Source organism: Aquila chrysaetos, unplaced genomic scaffold (assembly GCF_900496995.4).
Source record: "Aquila chrysaetos chrysaetos unplaced genomic scaffold, bAquChr1.4, whole genome shotgun sequence".
Taxonomy (NCBI): Eukaryota; Metazoa; Chordata; class Aves; order Accipitriformes; family Accipitridae; genus Aquila; species Aquila chrysaetos.
The window spans coordinates 124,804-139,344 of record NW_024470383.1 but is presented as its reverse complement, the minus strand read 5'-3'; the positions used below and the strand labels follow the sequence as shown (position 1 = coordinate 139,344).

Here is a 14,541-nt window from a genome sequence, read left to right as displayed (position 1 = left end):
GGGACTTTGCCTTTGTGCCAACTGCAAAAAGAAATACAGATTTTTGTTTTCCTTCCCCAGACGAATTAAAACAGCTTCATCCTTGCACGGGACAAATTAATTCTGCAATTAATTCCCCCATAGGATGCTCAGCCTTCATCCCTCCTCCTCCTCCTTGCATTCCCAAATGATGCTCATTAGCCGTGACGCTGTTTATATAAATATATAAAATTATTACCCACCCCCCCCCGAAATAAATCCCATTTACCCACATAGTGTTCCAGCAAAAACCCCACCTTTTTTGGCAGAAAAAAAATAATCACGCCAGACGGGTAATAGGAAAAACCATTTATAAAGATGATGCAGGAATAAACACTATAGTGGCAAAAGCACAAGACAGTAAATCAACAAATAAATAACTGTTAATCTCCATAGCACATATACAGAGAAAAAAACCCTTCAGTTTGAGCACCGATTTCTTTTTTCCGTATTTTTCCTATGTAAACAGAGACAAAAAGCAGAATATTTGCCTTTGATAAATACTGGCTGGCACAAAGGAACCACCCCCCCCCTCCCAAATTTCAAGGGAAGGAAAAACTGAGCAGCTGGAAATGGTCCTAAAACAGAAAAAAAATAAATAACTGGCATTAAATAGTTTTCTAAAAGTTATAAATATATCTATCATCTAACCTCTTTTAGCTAATATAAAGTGTTCTTAAGGCTGGGGAAGACTCAGTGCAAGGAAAATCTTCCCCTCCCCTCCTGCTACATTGCCCACCCCCCCCCCCCCCTTTTCTGCAAAAGCCGGATTTGGCTAAAGAAATGCCGTTAAAAAAGTGCTGCTTTGGTTAAGCAGAGGAAGACACCAACTGCGAAGTCGAGCTGCAGGTCGGGGCTTTGCCCTGGCTGAGGCTCCTGCTCCGAGAATTCCAATTTTCTTCTCCTTTCTGGGTGCAACAGCGAACGCAGCTCAGACCCCGCCAGAAATCCCCGGAGCCGCAGGTGTACACGAAGCCGAAACCGAAGGCGACGGTGCCGGCGACGATCATCGCGACGGCAAAGACGCCGAGATAGGGCAGAGCAACCCAACCTGCAATCACAAAAAGAAAATAATGAGCGCTGCGGCGGCAAGGAGCGGCAGGGAGGATGGGATTTTCCTGCACCACGGTTGCAGTCACCGGTGGATTTTGCAGGCTCGGGAGACGTCGCGCGGGTCAGGAGCGGAGACGGCGTCGGCTCTGCAGGAAGAAAAAGAGGACAAATAGGTTAATATTGATTGTGTCCCCCAAATCCCCCCCTTTTTTTTTGCTCTTACCCCACGCGGCGCAAAAAAGCGTCTTGCCGTGCTGCGGTTCTGGGACGGTTTGTGCAATCAGAGAGGGCGCGGGCGCAAAGGCAGGGGAAAAACGCGGGGAAAGGCGCGTGCGAGGACGCAGGGGAAGGGGTTTGCAAAGACGCGCTTTCCGCGCGCGCACGACGGCCGCTGCCTGCGAAGGCGCGAGGGAAAGGTGCGAGGAAAGACGCGCTTTGTGCCCCCGCGATCGCTGCTGCACGCGAAGACGGAGCGAGGGGTGCGAGGAAACACGCGCTTTCTGCGCGGGCGATCGCTGCTGAATCCAAAGACGCAGGGGAAGGGGTTTGCAAAGACGCGCTCTCCGCGCGCGCGATTGCTGCCGCGCGCGAGGACGCACGCGGAGACGCGCGCGCAGACGTGTGGCGAGCAACTCGGCCAAGAAAGCCCCCCGGGACTCAGAGGGAAGCAGCGGTGGATTTTGGGGTGCGCGGGCCGGCTGCTCCCCGCACCGTGCAGGATGATGTGCGCCAGGCAGGCGTTGTCCAAGCTGCCCTGGGCTCGGTAGGTTCCAGCCGAAGCTTTGCTGAGCTCCAGTTTCCCGTCCCGCAGCCTGACGCCAGCCACGGCGCTGCTGGTTTTGTGGCAGCGGCTCCCCAGGCAGAGGGCAAAGTTCTCCCACCGCGTCCCGTTGCGTTTTTGCAGGTGAAACGTTTTCCCGGTGAAGTTGATGGGGACGGTGACCTGACTGTCCTGGCGAACGTTGGCGGTGATGGTGGGACACGGCTCAGCTGGAGGGAGAAGAAGTTGCAAAGCCGTAAATTCACTTGGGAGCGGTGAGGAAGGTACGGCGGGGGGGGTGTGTGCAATAAAATAGGGGGGGCTGCAAAAAGATATGGAGGGTCGCAAAAAAATAGGGGGTAGGGGGTCGCAAAAAAATAAGGAGGGTTGCAAAGAAATAGGGGGGTTGCAAAAAAAGAAGGAGGGTTGGAAAAAGATATGGGGGGTTGCAAAGAAAATAGGGGTGTTGCAAAGAAAAAGTAGAGTTGGTTGCAAAAAATCGGGGTGGTTGGTGTTTTAGGGTGGTTTCGAGGATTCCCGAGAAGGTAAACACACACACACTGACTATAAGGGAAAAAGCAAGCCTTTTATTAACTACACACATGCGTTACGCTAAGGGTATCTTACAAAGCTAAAAAAAAAAATGAATTACCATACTGACCCAAGGACTGTGAAGATGAACCATCCGTACATTCTTGTGCCGTCTTGCGCCACGAGCTCGGCCCAGCAGTCGGTAGGTGCCAGCTTTACGCGGGCATCCCCACGGAGGCAACGGTGGCCTCGCCGCACGCCGACCCACCGCCCTTCAGAAAACTCCGGTATTTTATACATTTGCCAAGCAACGGCTCTCGACGCTTGCGGCCACGAGTGCAAAACACGCCTCGATTGCATCAGAAGCAGCCCAGGACGCACGTGCCTGCCGGCCAGGCGCGCTGCACATGCCGTAACCATCCCTTCTGTTGGTTCACGGGCTTTGCGCACGCGGCAAATTACCCTCATCCATCGGTCCCATCCACTGTGCTCTAACCAACGGCAAGACTTTTGCAAGGTAAGCAAAATTATGTGCGGTGCCTGGTATTCCTCCATTATTGCATGTACCACCTCCCCTAACGTTGCTGAACCTCCTTAGCCCCACGGTCAGCATTTCAAACAACAGATGATAAACTCCCTGTTCCCTGTGCTGACTGCGTTTTTTAGTTATCTACTTCTTACTCAGTGTTCATCCACGGACCAAAATTCCAGCTTTTAACCCTTCCGTACACAGGTGGAAAGAAAACAGGGGGTTGCAAAAAATAAGGGGGTTTGCAGAAAATACAGGAGTTTGCAAGAAACGGGGCTTGTAGTGAGACGGGGAACCAAAAGAACCGTAGTAGATACAGTAGATATATGAATGTAGATAGGCATTGTTTAATAATTATCTAGCTTATAATGAAGTTAAGGAAGTTTCAATAGAGGTAGACATGGCCCAAGGGGATGAGAAGTGGTGCTTAACGTTTGAGGCTGACTGGGACAGGAGATAGTCCCTGAGAAGGAGCAGCAGTGACTCCAAGAACCAGCCACGACTGACCTGGTGATTTGGACAAATGCCAAGGGACAACTGAGTGTGCGCAGGGACAGAAAGTTAAGAGTTCACCGTGAAGAAGACATACAGCCTTCATCTTCACGACCACCAGACGACCACCATAAGGAGGCACTGCCCAAGGGCAGTTCAGAGGAGACTATGGAAATGACCTCTCGGAGCTAATTTTAATACGAAGCGGGGATAGGTAATGCCTACGTATAGGCGTATTGCGAAACGCCATGTATACGTAACACTCGACCGTATAAACTCGAAGCGAACTCCCGCGTCGGCGCACGACTTTGGTGGGACTCCCCGCCGTGCTGCCCGGCGCTGAACGAACATACCGACTTTACAATCCCGCTGGCTGCGCAGTCCGTAGGAAACGGGGAGGGTTGCAAAAAGATGGGGGGGTGGCATAAAGTAGGTTTGGGTTCAAAAAACAGGTGGGTTTGCAAAAAAAGAAAAAGGGGGGGTGGAGGGGCAAAAGAAAAACAGACCGGATGGCAAAAAAAACCCCAAAATATTGGGGGTTTCAAAACATAAGGGGGGGGGGGCGAAAAACTAGGGGGGTAAAAAAACCGGGGAGGGGTGTTAAAAAGCGAGGGGGTGTGTGTGAAGAAAATGAGGGCGGGATCAAGACCTGTGGAGGTTTGCAAAAAATGGGGGTGCCCCCCCCCCGCCCGGAGGAAGCAGGGGAGAGGTGAGAAAGGATTAACCCCCCCTAAACGGTGCTTTGGGAGAGCAAAGAGCCGCGGGGGGGGGGGCGCAGGGCAGCTGAAGCAGGGAGAAAGCCGAGATATTCCGCGGGGGGGGGGAAGAAGCGAAGTTTCATTCAAGTTTTCAAGTGCCCCCCCCTCCCCGCACCCCTTCCCCGCTCACCTGCCGGATCGGGGGAGGTCGGGGGCAGCGTCAGCGCCGCCAGCAGCGCCCAGAGGGGCCCCATGGAGCTGGGGGGGGACACGGGGGGACAACGGGGGGACACGGGGGACGGAACGCGCCCCGCGTGCCGAGATGCGGCGCGGAATCCGTAGGGAGGCGCCAGGCCCCGCCCATTTCCCCGCCCACCAGTGGGCGGGGCCTGGAGCGGTGCTCTGCTGCTCCAGAGAGGTGAGCGGGGCGGGGGGGTGGTGGCCATGGGGGGTGTATGACGTGTGTGTGATGTCATACGTGCGCGTAGAGCATCCAGAGAGGGTGTGCGGGGAGGCAGCAGAGATGCTGTTCTATATACTGGATGTAGTGGATACACAGCCTATGATGCGGATAGTGGGTGGTGTATAAAGGATATCTAGTGTCTATATATGCACTAACGTCTATCTACGACACTACTAGTATACTGTGTGTCAGTATCCATATATATGTATAAATATATCTACCTATATAACACATAAATAGTGTGTATATATATAATATATATACTATATACAGTGTGTATATATACACTAAAGTCTGTATATGACACTAATAGTATACAATGTGTGTCCATATATATAAATATATACATACATAATACAGCAATAGTGTGTATATATAGTATATCTACTGTATATATAGTTTATAGTGTGTCTATACATAGTATATAGTATATGTGTATATATAGTAGTATATATATACACCACGTATGCTATATGTAGTATGTATAGATACACTGCACTACACGTACTATTCTCATATATATCATATGTTGTCTCTATCTCAGCCAAAACCAGGACAACTACACTAATGGCGTACTGTAGGTATTCTATATAGTGTTAGTGTGGGTGTATATATACAGAGAGACACTGTATGTGTGTGTGTATACATAGACACTAACACATACAGTATACTATTTGTATAGTATATATAATACAGTGTTAGTGTACGATGTATACTGTACTAGTGCTAGTATAATATAGTATATACTACTATACTACTATACTACTATTAGTATAGTATACTAGAGAGACTATATGGTATATATACCATATGGTATGTATATTATGTGGTAAATATGCTATGCCATGCAGTATATATACTACATAGTATATGTACACACACTATGTATACTAAATATATACACAGGCTATATATACTCTCCATATACACACTATATACTGTAGTGTGTATCCATAGTTGACATATAGTGTATATACATTAATATATACAGCCTATCTTTTTCCAGCCCCCCCCTTTTTTTTAACCCCCCTATTTTTTTGCAACACCCCCCCCCCCAATTTTTTGCACCCTCTGACCCTCATCCCCCCCATCCCCTGTTCCCCCCCCCCCCGGAGCCGGGACCCCTCGACCCAAATAAAACCCTTTTCCAAACAAAAAAAAATCGGATTATTTGGTGCCGCCCGTCTCCTTGCTCCGACTGGATCCCACGTCCTCCTTCGGGCCTCGCAATGAGGAAAACTGGTCAAAACGGAGCCGGAAAAGCCAATTTTGGGATTTGGGGGGATTTGGGCGGGGGGGGGGCAGTACTAGCCCCAGCTGGTTTGGGCACATGGTGGTTTCCACGTTGCCTGGCGTGGGGAGGTATGGGGGGAAAATGGGGTATTTGGGGTGGGGTGGGCTTTTGGGTTTTTTTTTCTTCATTCTTTTCCAATTTGGGGGGCTTTGGATTATGGATTTGCAGGATTTGGCCTCAAAATAGAGCTGGGAGGAAGGGGAGGGCGCCCGGGAAGGCCGAGGTGTGACGGGGAACGGGATGGGGACAGTCCCAGCCCCCCCCAAATTGCCCCCATGGGGCTGGATATTGCTATTCCTGGGTGGTGGCAGCCCCAAATTTGGGCTTGTTTTGCCCAATTTTGTTGGGTTTTTTTTTGGTTGGTTTTTTTTCCAGATTTTCCTGGGTGTTTTTTTGGGGGTGGGGGGGGAACCTGGAGGGGTCCGGAGGAAGACGAAGGGCTGAGGAAGAGCGATGGGACCCTGGCCAAGGTGTGCAGGCAGGTGGGGGGGGGCAAACCTGGGGGGGGAATGCTGCGGATTTGCATTGGGTGTTGGGGTGCACGGAGCGGGGGGGGGGGGGGGATATCGGGGTGCTGCTTTGGGGTGCACCGAGGGGTGTAAGATGGATATTGGGGCTCTGCATTGGGGTGCCGTGAAGGGTGCAGGGTATTGGGGGGCACCAGGGGGGTGCAGAATATTGGGGTGCACAATATTGGGGCTCTGCATCGGGGTGGAACAAGGGGTGCAGGATATTGGGCGGCACCAAGGAGTGCAGGATATTGGGGTGCAGGATATTGGGGGTCTGCATTGGGTTGCAGGATATTGGGGTGCCCAATATCGGGGCTCTGCATTGGGATGCCCCGAAGGGTGCAAGGTATCGGGGTGCTGCGAAGGGTGCAGGATATTGGGGGCACCAGGGGGGTGCAGGATATCGGGACTCCGCATTGGGGTACACCAAGGGGGTGCAGGATATTGGGGCGCAGGATACTGGGGCTCTGCATTGGGGTGGACCAAGGGGTGCAGGATATCGGGGTGCCCCGAAGGGCTGTAGGATATCGGGGCTCCGCATCGTGCTTCAGCGCGTTGCAGCCAGGACGGCAGCCCCCTCCTCCTCCTCCTCCTCCCCATTTTGGGGTGTTTCTCCCAGCAGCCCCCCAACCCCAGGCAGCCCTGCCTGCTGCTCAGCTGCCTGTGCGCGGCGGTGGCACGGATGCTGGCCTTCACCCTCCTCTTCCTCCTCCTCGGCACCCTCCTGGGGGGTGACGCCGGCCGGGGGGGTCCCCCAGCCCCGAGCCCCCTGCCCCGACGGTCGGGTGGGCTTCGGTCGACGCTGCTACTTCGCTTCCGAGGCCGAAGGCGACCGGTCGGCGAGCCGGGACCGCTGCCAGACCCGGGGGGGGCCACGTCGGCCGGCACCGACCGCACGGCGGAGCTGGTGGGGGGTGTGGGGGTGTCTTGGGGTGATTTGGGTTTTTTGGGGGGAGGGAAATCCCCCCCATCATCCCATTTTTGCTTCCCATAGGACTTTCTGCACGGCTACAAAGGGCTCACGGCGCATTGGCTCGGCATCCGCCGCAACGGCACCATCTGGATGCGGCCAAGCGGTGCTGAGCGTAACACCTCCAGGTGAGATTGGATGGGGGGGGGGGAAGGGGGAAATTTTGGGGTGGAGGATGGATAAAGCCCCCCCGATCCCACCTTTTACCCCCCTCCCCGTGCAGGTGGCCCATCCGCAGGGAGAGCGGCTGCGCTTATTCGAAGGAGGAGAAGGGGCTGAGCAGCTCCCGCTGCAGCACCGAGGCCGCATCCTGCACTGGGAAATAACCCACATGGGGGGGGTCCTGATGTTGAATAACCCACATGGCAGGGAGGGGGTCCCGGTGTTGCCACCCACCCGCCACAACCCGGGGATGCTCAGCCGCTTCCTGATGCCTTTTTGCTCAAAGCTTGAAATAAAATGTTGGAAATGGGTTTGGAAATTAAAAAATTAAGGATGTTTTAGTGCTGGGGGGGAGGGAAAAAAATAGGGTTTTCTTCCAAATAAGGCTGCCAAGGCCGCTGCCTCCAAGGGCAACACTGAATTTGCTGGTGGGTTTTGGCTTGCGGTGGTTTCTTTTTTGGCAGAGGTTTTCTCCCACCTCCGCACGATGGCAGCTGGGGGGAGAGGCGGGACATGGGATAGGGTTGGAAAAATGTTTTGGTTGCTTGGATTTAATGTAAACATGAACTGCTGGGTCTGGGATCCCATGTGGGAAAGCCCTGGGGAGGGGTTCTTGGGGGTCCCAGGGGACCAAGGAGGTGTTGCGAGGCCAGGGCAGCCTTTGGGGTCCCAGGTGGGGCAGCTCTGGGGGGGGTCTTGAGGGGTTTGGGGGACCAAAGAAGCTGGGGGGGACGAGGGCAGCCTTTGAGATCCCACGTGGGGCAGCTCTGGGGGGTCCTGGGGGCCCAAGGCAGCCTTGGGGGGGTCTTTGTGGGACTGGGGCAGCTTGGTGGTGGGTCAAATGCAGATGCCGCCTCCTTATTATAGCAAAAAAAAAAAAAAAAAGTTTATTATATCCTTAGCACATTTATAATCAATTGCACATTAATTACTTGGAAATACATCCTGAGCATGGAGAACAGCAGAAGAAAATGGGGGGGGGGGGGGGGGGGGGGGGGGGGAAGCGAGCGCGAGCACATCCTTGTGGTGACAAAATCGGTTTTAAACTGAGGTAGCGAGCGGCTGGTATTAACACAAAGCCTGCAAAAATCAAGATTTTTAATTTTGGGTTGGAAGCCCGGCTAGTGATGGGCATTGAGGTCAGTAAAAGAAACCTTCAGAGGGGGCTGAGTTTGGGAGGAAGCCCCACGTTTTCGCCTCAAAACCAGCTAAGTGAAGCCCAGCTCCCGTCAACGAGCTTTGGATGAATTTAACAACAGCGGCTTTTAGATGAGATGAGCCACGCTGAGCTCGGACCCAAAAGCCCCTGGATATAACCCAAAACGGAGACATCTAAGATGGAGGTAGGACCATGAGCTGAGGTGGAAATGACTCCAAGACCTGGAAAATAAGAGTTGAGGAGCATCAAGGAGTGTTTCCAAGCACTGTGGAGCAACCAGCTTTGGGGGGACCCTGCCAACGCATCAACCCTTTGGGGACAGTTTGATGGTGGAGAGGAGCACGCAGAAGTAGAGGAAGACCTTTTCTCCGCTGAAGGAAGCCACGGGGAAGGTGAAGATGCGTTGGCGGCTGCCAACAGCATAGAAGGAGACCTGTCCCACCTCCTAGTCCAGGTAGATGCCTATCTCCCCGTTGAGGAGTGGGACGGAGGTGTTGGAAGGAGCTATGAGGGCCACACAGAGCTCATCGTACTGCTGCAAGCCCCAAATCTCAGTATTAGGCTTGAAGAGGATCCGGCCTTTCCTCTGAACCGACTCACGGGCCACCCCAACGGCCCAGAAGCGCCCGTTCGCTTCCACCTCCCAGTAGCGACGGCCCGAGGTGAAGCCCTCGCTGCCCAACATGCAGAGCCCGAGCAAGGGCAACGGGACGAGACGGGCTCAAAACCTTTGCATCAGCTCCTAAGGGGCTGCGGGGAGTGCTCCTTAAACCCAAATACCTGGTGCACGGTAGGGAAACAAAACAAAAACCTCAAAAAAAACCCACAGAAAAAGCAAACTCAGAGAAAAAACCTATTGCCAAAATTTGCTGAGAAGAACCAAAGTTATTACGTGTCTGCATTTGCCAACCCAACTTTGCCATATGACCAAGGAAAAGTATCTGGTGGTTACTGACAGGAATTGAGTGCAATTACCCTTGCGGTTCACACCTGCTAATGACTTATTCATAACCCCACCACAATTAAATGTCAGAGCAAGAGGAAAGCCGTAGCTGTACCGATGACTCTGGAAGGACTCTAGAGGCTGAAGCTTAGCAAGATGTCTGCAGCCTTGCACCGTGCGACCGGAAAAGTGGGCAAATGCCATAGGCTTTTTTCTTTTCCCACTTTTCGTGAAGTGAAAGCAGCAACCTTCAGGCTTGGTTGGCTGAGAAAAGCCTCCTGACACCTCACGAGTATGCGGAAATGCTGCAAGGATGGACAATGCTTGCAAGACCTCCAAGAATTTGCTGCTCTCGTCTTCGGTAAAAGCCTAAGCTGCAAAGCCGCCAAGTCAACCTGTGACCGTAGGTGGCTCTGTATCAAGAGCAAGATGAAGGCGAAGAAACTTCCACGCATCAAAAGTCAGATTGTTCTCTCCAAGGACACAGCTCCGGGGGGTGGGACAGCGGCAGGATTGGGGAGGATCTGCCAAGTCAAGGTTGGAGCAACCAGCTCCAACTGGTTGGAGAAAGAAGGTGACGTCTTCGCCTTAACATGCCAGTGAGGTTAGGTGTAAAAGGTTTTTTTTAAAAAAAGGAGGAGTAAAAGAGAAGGTTTTCTCTGTACATTTTCATGGAACGCTGTGTCCAGGAAAGACTTTCAAGCATCTCATCTTGATGAAAGCTGACACATTTGCACGGACAACAACGTCCAGGAGAGCCTTTTTTTTGACGAGCATCTCAACTTGGGGACTGTGGGTGAAGGTGTCAACGTGAGGATAGTAGGATTTTAGCAGCACTTTAATTTTTAGTGGTATTTAGCAGTAATAGCTAAAGGATCCAGCTTTTTCCCAGGACTGATGAAATCCTTTGGTTTCTCCTCTTTCAGCAATTTGGTGATCACTGTCTTCTCAGATGGTCTCCCAGCAATGTTTCACCAAAGTGAGGGTTTTTGGGGGCAGAATTATGGAAGTCCTTGGCTCGTGGAGTTGGCAGCTCTGTCTCCTGGGATCAACAGGGTTTAGCCCAGCACAGCCCAGACCCTGGGGAAACGGTTCCTGCTCCCCCTCCGTGCGCATCCTCACCCTGCGAAAGGACCGTCTTCAGATCAGCTGCTGTTTTAGCATCGTGTAACACTCAGTGACAACCAAATTTAGTATTTTTGAGGGCTTTTAACGCACCCTTGGGCTGCTGGCGAGATTTTTCACCAGACAAGATGGTCTGAGGGCAGTATCAGAGAAACGACGCCCAAACTGTTTAGCAATAATTTCATAATTACTGCTGGAAAACAGCCAAATTTAACCTGGAGTAGGGCACTATCTATCACATCATCATCATCATCATCATCATCATTATCATTATCATTATTATTATTATTATTAATTGTTACTGTTACTATTGCTATTACTATTATTGCATGTGCGGGTTAAACAACAATGCTGAGAGTTACAGCCCATTTCCCTCCCCATGGTAAACACATGCTTCAAATATTGTAGCTCAAAATCCACTTTCCCTGGATCCCAACACACCTCGATGTTTAGATGAGCGCGGCTGCTCGGGCTTAAATTCAGGCTTTTTTGGGTGCTTTTCAGACCTGTTCTGCCTGCAAAAGTGTTGCAAAATGGGACATTAATTTATTATATCATGCTTTTGGCTTAGGAGACCTCACTTGCATTTCCATGGAGTTACATGTGCACTGTCCCACCCTTTCTTTATTTGAGGTGAAACATTACAAAATGAGAAAAAGCCTAGAATTATATCTAATATATATATATATATATATATATCCTAATAATAGGAAAAGACCTAGAATTAAACCTCTGCTGTTAATGAGGAAATACTGAGTGTTTATCGGCCTCTTTGAGGAAAAGAGCAAAGAAAAAAAAACAACCTGCATTTTTTGTTCTTCCCACATGCCTTGAACCCGCAGGATTCACCCCTGCAGGATTCATCAGACGGAGATGGAATAGCTGCAATGAAAACACCAAGTGAGGAATTTTCCCAGAAATCTCAAAAAAATTGATGGATGAACAGGCAAAACTTTGCCCCCCCCCTTTTTTTTACTGCATTTTGTGATCTCTCTTCGGTTCTGTCTCATTGCACCAGGCGCTGCTTAATTCACATGCATCGGTTTTAAAGGTGGTTGTTTTTTTTAAGCAGCTGACGCTTTTGAGATGGTTTTTCTGCACAATACGTTATTCCCATTTGTTACAGCACTGAGTAATTACTTGTGGCGACTATATGCAATAAAAATTTATTGTTGGTTAATGAACCTATTCTGGCGCTGCCCTTAATCACCTGCTTCCATTGAAGCACAGTGGAAAACGCTTCAGTAGCTGCCCTTTCCTCTTATTTTAGGTTTTTCCCAGCCTTTGCACATCGATGTGAGGGGAAAAAAACTGCTTTAGGTGGGTGAAGTGTGAGGGGCTGACAGACAAAACTCTTCTCCCGCCCAACCTGGAGCATCTTTTAGCATTGCTGAGTGCCTCAAGCATCCAAAAAGCAGATCCTTTTTTTAAAGACTACCTGCTATTTGTTAAAGGTGCTCTCCGAAAAGCGAGTTTTGGGTGAGTTGCAATGATATTTTCCAGGCTTTCTTAGTGGCTTCGTGAGATGTGGTCTAGGACATGGCCGCGGTCTTCAAATCATTGGCCGGGGTTGGGATAGCTGTTCGCATCAAAGCCGTCTTGGAAGCTTTTCTGCTTCCTGCAGAGCTGAGAAGCCCCCCTGGATCCAGCTGGTCTGGGGAGTTATTAAATAAAAACCTAAAGAATGGAAGAACTAAAAAACTCAAGAAATATAAAAACCTAAAGAACTAAAATCCTAAAAAAAATTTTAAAAGCTACAAAAACTCTAAAGAACTAAACAACCCTCCAAAATATAAATTAAATCTTTCCTACTTAACAGGCAAAGCAATTTCTTTTTAAAGGAAGCGAATGTGCATCCAGAACTGTCTTAGTCTCTGGTACCCCCCTGCGGCTAGTTCTGTTACTGCTTGCAATTACAGCCTGAAGTTGTTTTTGGTTTAAATTTTAAAATTACTTCTGCTTTCTTTTGCGTGTCTGGCCGGCCGGATTTGGGCAGGACCGACGAGCATAGATGACAATAAAAGGAAAAGCTTTTTCAATTTACCCCCAAGCCCTGGAAAATTATATGGGTGAGGGGATTAAAAAAAAAAAAAGACCAAAATTGGGAAAAAATTTAACAAATGACGAATATTCTCATTATTTGACCCAAAAGGGGATCCATGTGGCGCCAGCTGGGCTGCCTGCCCCCGAAACTCCCCTGCGTCCTCCTCTTCCTTCCTCAGGGAGAGGTTTTCCTCTTTGCTCACTGCCAGGAATCAAAACGTCGGCAAAAAACAGCGCGAGCGCTTCAGGCAGAGGTGCTGGGGCAGCACCTTGTATTCCCTGCAACCCACAGGTGATTTATCTTATTTTTTTTAAATTATTGTCTCTTTTTTTTTAGGGCTGGCGACAGCACTTTATAATGGTCTTGGAACCAGACTTGCAGGTCACGACAGGGCGGTGCCCCCGCGGCAACATCCCCCCCCATCCAGGCATCCTGGTAAGTCACTTGGTTTAATTTTTCCTTAAATAATTTCCTTTTATTACAAAAAAAAAAACCCACAAAACTTCATGCTTAAAAGTGAGGATTATAAATGGAGCAAAGCATCCTTATAGGAAAGGGATCAAATTGGCTGCTTGGCATGAAAGGTTGGGTGGTGAAGAAGAGATCCCCCCTTACCGCTCTGAGCATGTTTGTCCCTATATTTCTTATAAGCAGGGGGAAAAAAAAAAAAGAGGGATAAAAGACAGGATTTAGGGAAGAGGAGAAACTCCAGAGTATCACAAAAGCCTTGGGCTGGCTGGGGAGGGAAGGAAAAAAACCCCCGTTGGGTTTGGGGCTTGGCTGCAGTGGCATCGCAGGGAATTTTTCCAGCTTTTCTGCCAAAAGTATCTTTTTTTTTTTTTTTACATAAACGTGTTATTTTTCTTCCTCTCCTTCTGCACGCGAGATGAACACGGTTGTATCACAGCTGCCTTCATGGCAGCATCTCCCGCAACCCAGGAGCACCCATGGGTGGGCACCCATGAGTTTGCACACAATGCCCCCCCCAGTACCTGCTCGAAGGGTGCGAGAGGCTGCTCGGTGCGGAATTTTCCACTCGACCACCCCTAACTCTTCTCTCTTTATTTCCGCTCTTTATTTTCCTAAAAAAAGGAGTTTAGACTTACAGAAGGCGTTAGGCGTGAGGAGGGGGTGGAGGAGGTTGGCAGTAAGAAAGAGGGGGAAGCCCAGCAGATGAAAACGAGGGTCAGGCACGATAAAAATTGACAAGAAAAATCAATCCCAGGGCTACAGGAAAGGGCGTTGCCCAAGTACGCCAGTGAATTTTGCCACATTCTGGTCTGTGCTGGTGAGTCATAGTGACTATGCCTGTCCCACCCATGTGCCCATCACTGGTGGGTCCACGGATGGGCGAAAAACTCACACATCCTCACTGTACATGCCATTATAAAAAAAATGTATGGGGCCCAAAAAGGAGGAAAAATAACCCCAAACTTCTTTTCTTCCTGGTTTTTTTTTTTGCTGCTGGAGGAATTTTTTTTAATAATTCTGATGGGGGGAAGTTGGTTTCAAACTGGGACTTTGCCTTTGTGCCAACTGCAAAAAGAAATACAGATTTTTGTTTTCCTTCCCCAGACGAATTAAACAGCTTCATCCTTGCGCGGGACAAATTAATTCTGCAATTAATTCCCCCATAGGATGCTCAGCCTTCATCCCTCCTCCTCCTTGCATTCCCAAATGATGCTCATTAGCCGTGACGCTGTTTATATAAATATATAAAATTATTACCCACCCCCCCCGAAATAAATCCCATTTACCCACATAGTGTTTCCAGCAAAAACCCCACCTTTT

At 50.0% G+C, this 14,541-nt stretch overlaps 1 protein-coding gene and 1 long non-coding RNA gene across 5 annotated transcripts; one reads left to right on the top strand and one right to left on the bottom strand.

Annotated features, from left to right (window-relative positions):
- Positions 1-347: 347 nt before the first annotated feature.
- On the bottom strand, positions 348-4,371 carry LOC115337874. Of its 2 annotated transcripts, XM_030006292.1 has the most exons (3): positions 4,272-4,371; positions 1,783-2,061; positions 348-1,217 (listed from the first exon to the last, which is right to left on the bottom strand). In XM_030006292.1, the coding sequence occupies exons 1-3, from the start codon at positions 4,333-4,335 to the stop codon at positions 808-810; spliced, it is 753 nt and encodes a 250-aa protein (XP_029862152.1). In that variant the 5' UTR covers positions 4,336-4,371; the 3' UTR covers positions 348-807. The 2 variants fall into 2 exon arrangements, with proteins under 2 accessions (XP_029862152.1, XP_029862151.1); XM_030006291.1 differs by having other exon boundaries at positions 823-2,061.
- LOC115337882 lies at positions 2,026-3,731 on the top strand. 3 transcript variants are annotated; one of them, XR_005931890.1, is made up of 3 exons: positions 2,026-2,115; positions 2,498-2,564; positions 2,671-3,731. It is a non-coding gene; the product is annotated as an uncharacterized LOC115337882 (long non-coding RNA). The 3 variants fall into 3 exon arrangements; XR_005931889.1 differs by having other exon boundaries at positions 2,641-3,731; XR_003922281.1 differs by having other exon boundaries at positions 2,498-3,731.
- Positions 4,372-14,541: the final 10,170 nt, after the last annotated feature.

Bases quoted from the DNA above. Each gene is read 5' to 3' on its own strand.
- LOC115337874 (XM_030006291.1), bottom strand. From the start codon at position 4,335: ATGGGGCCCCTCTGGGCGCTGCTGGCGGCGCTGACGCTGCCCCCGACC. The intron at 2,062-4,271 runs GTGAGCGGGGAA...TTCTCCCTCCAG, and splicing joins GACCTCCCCCGATCCGGCAG to CTGAGCCGTGTCCCACCATC.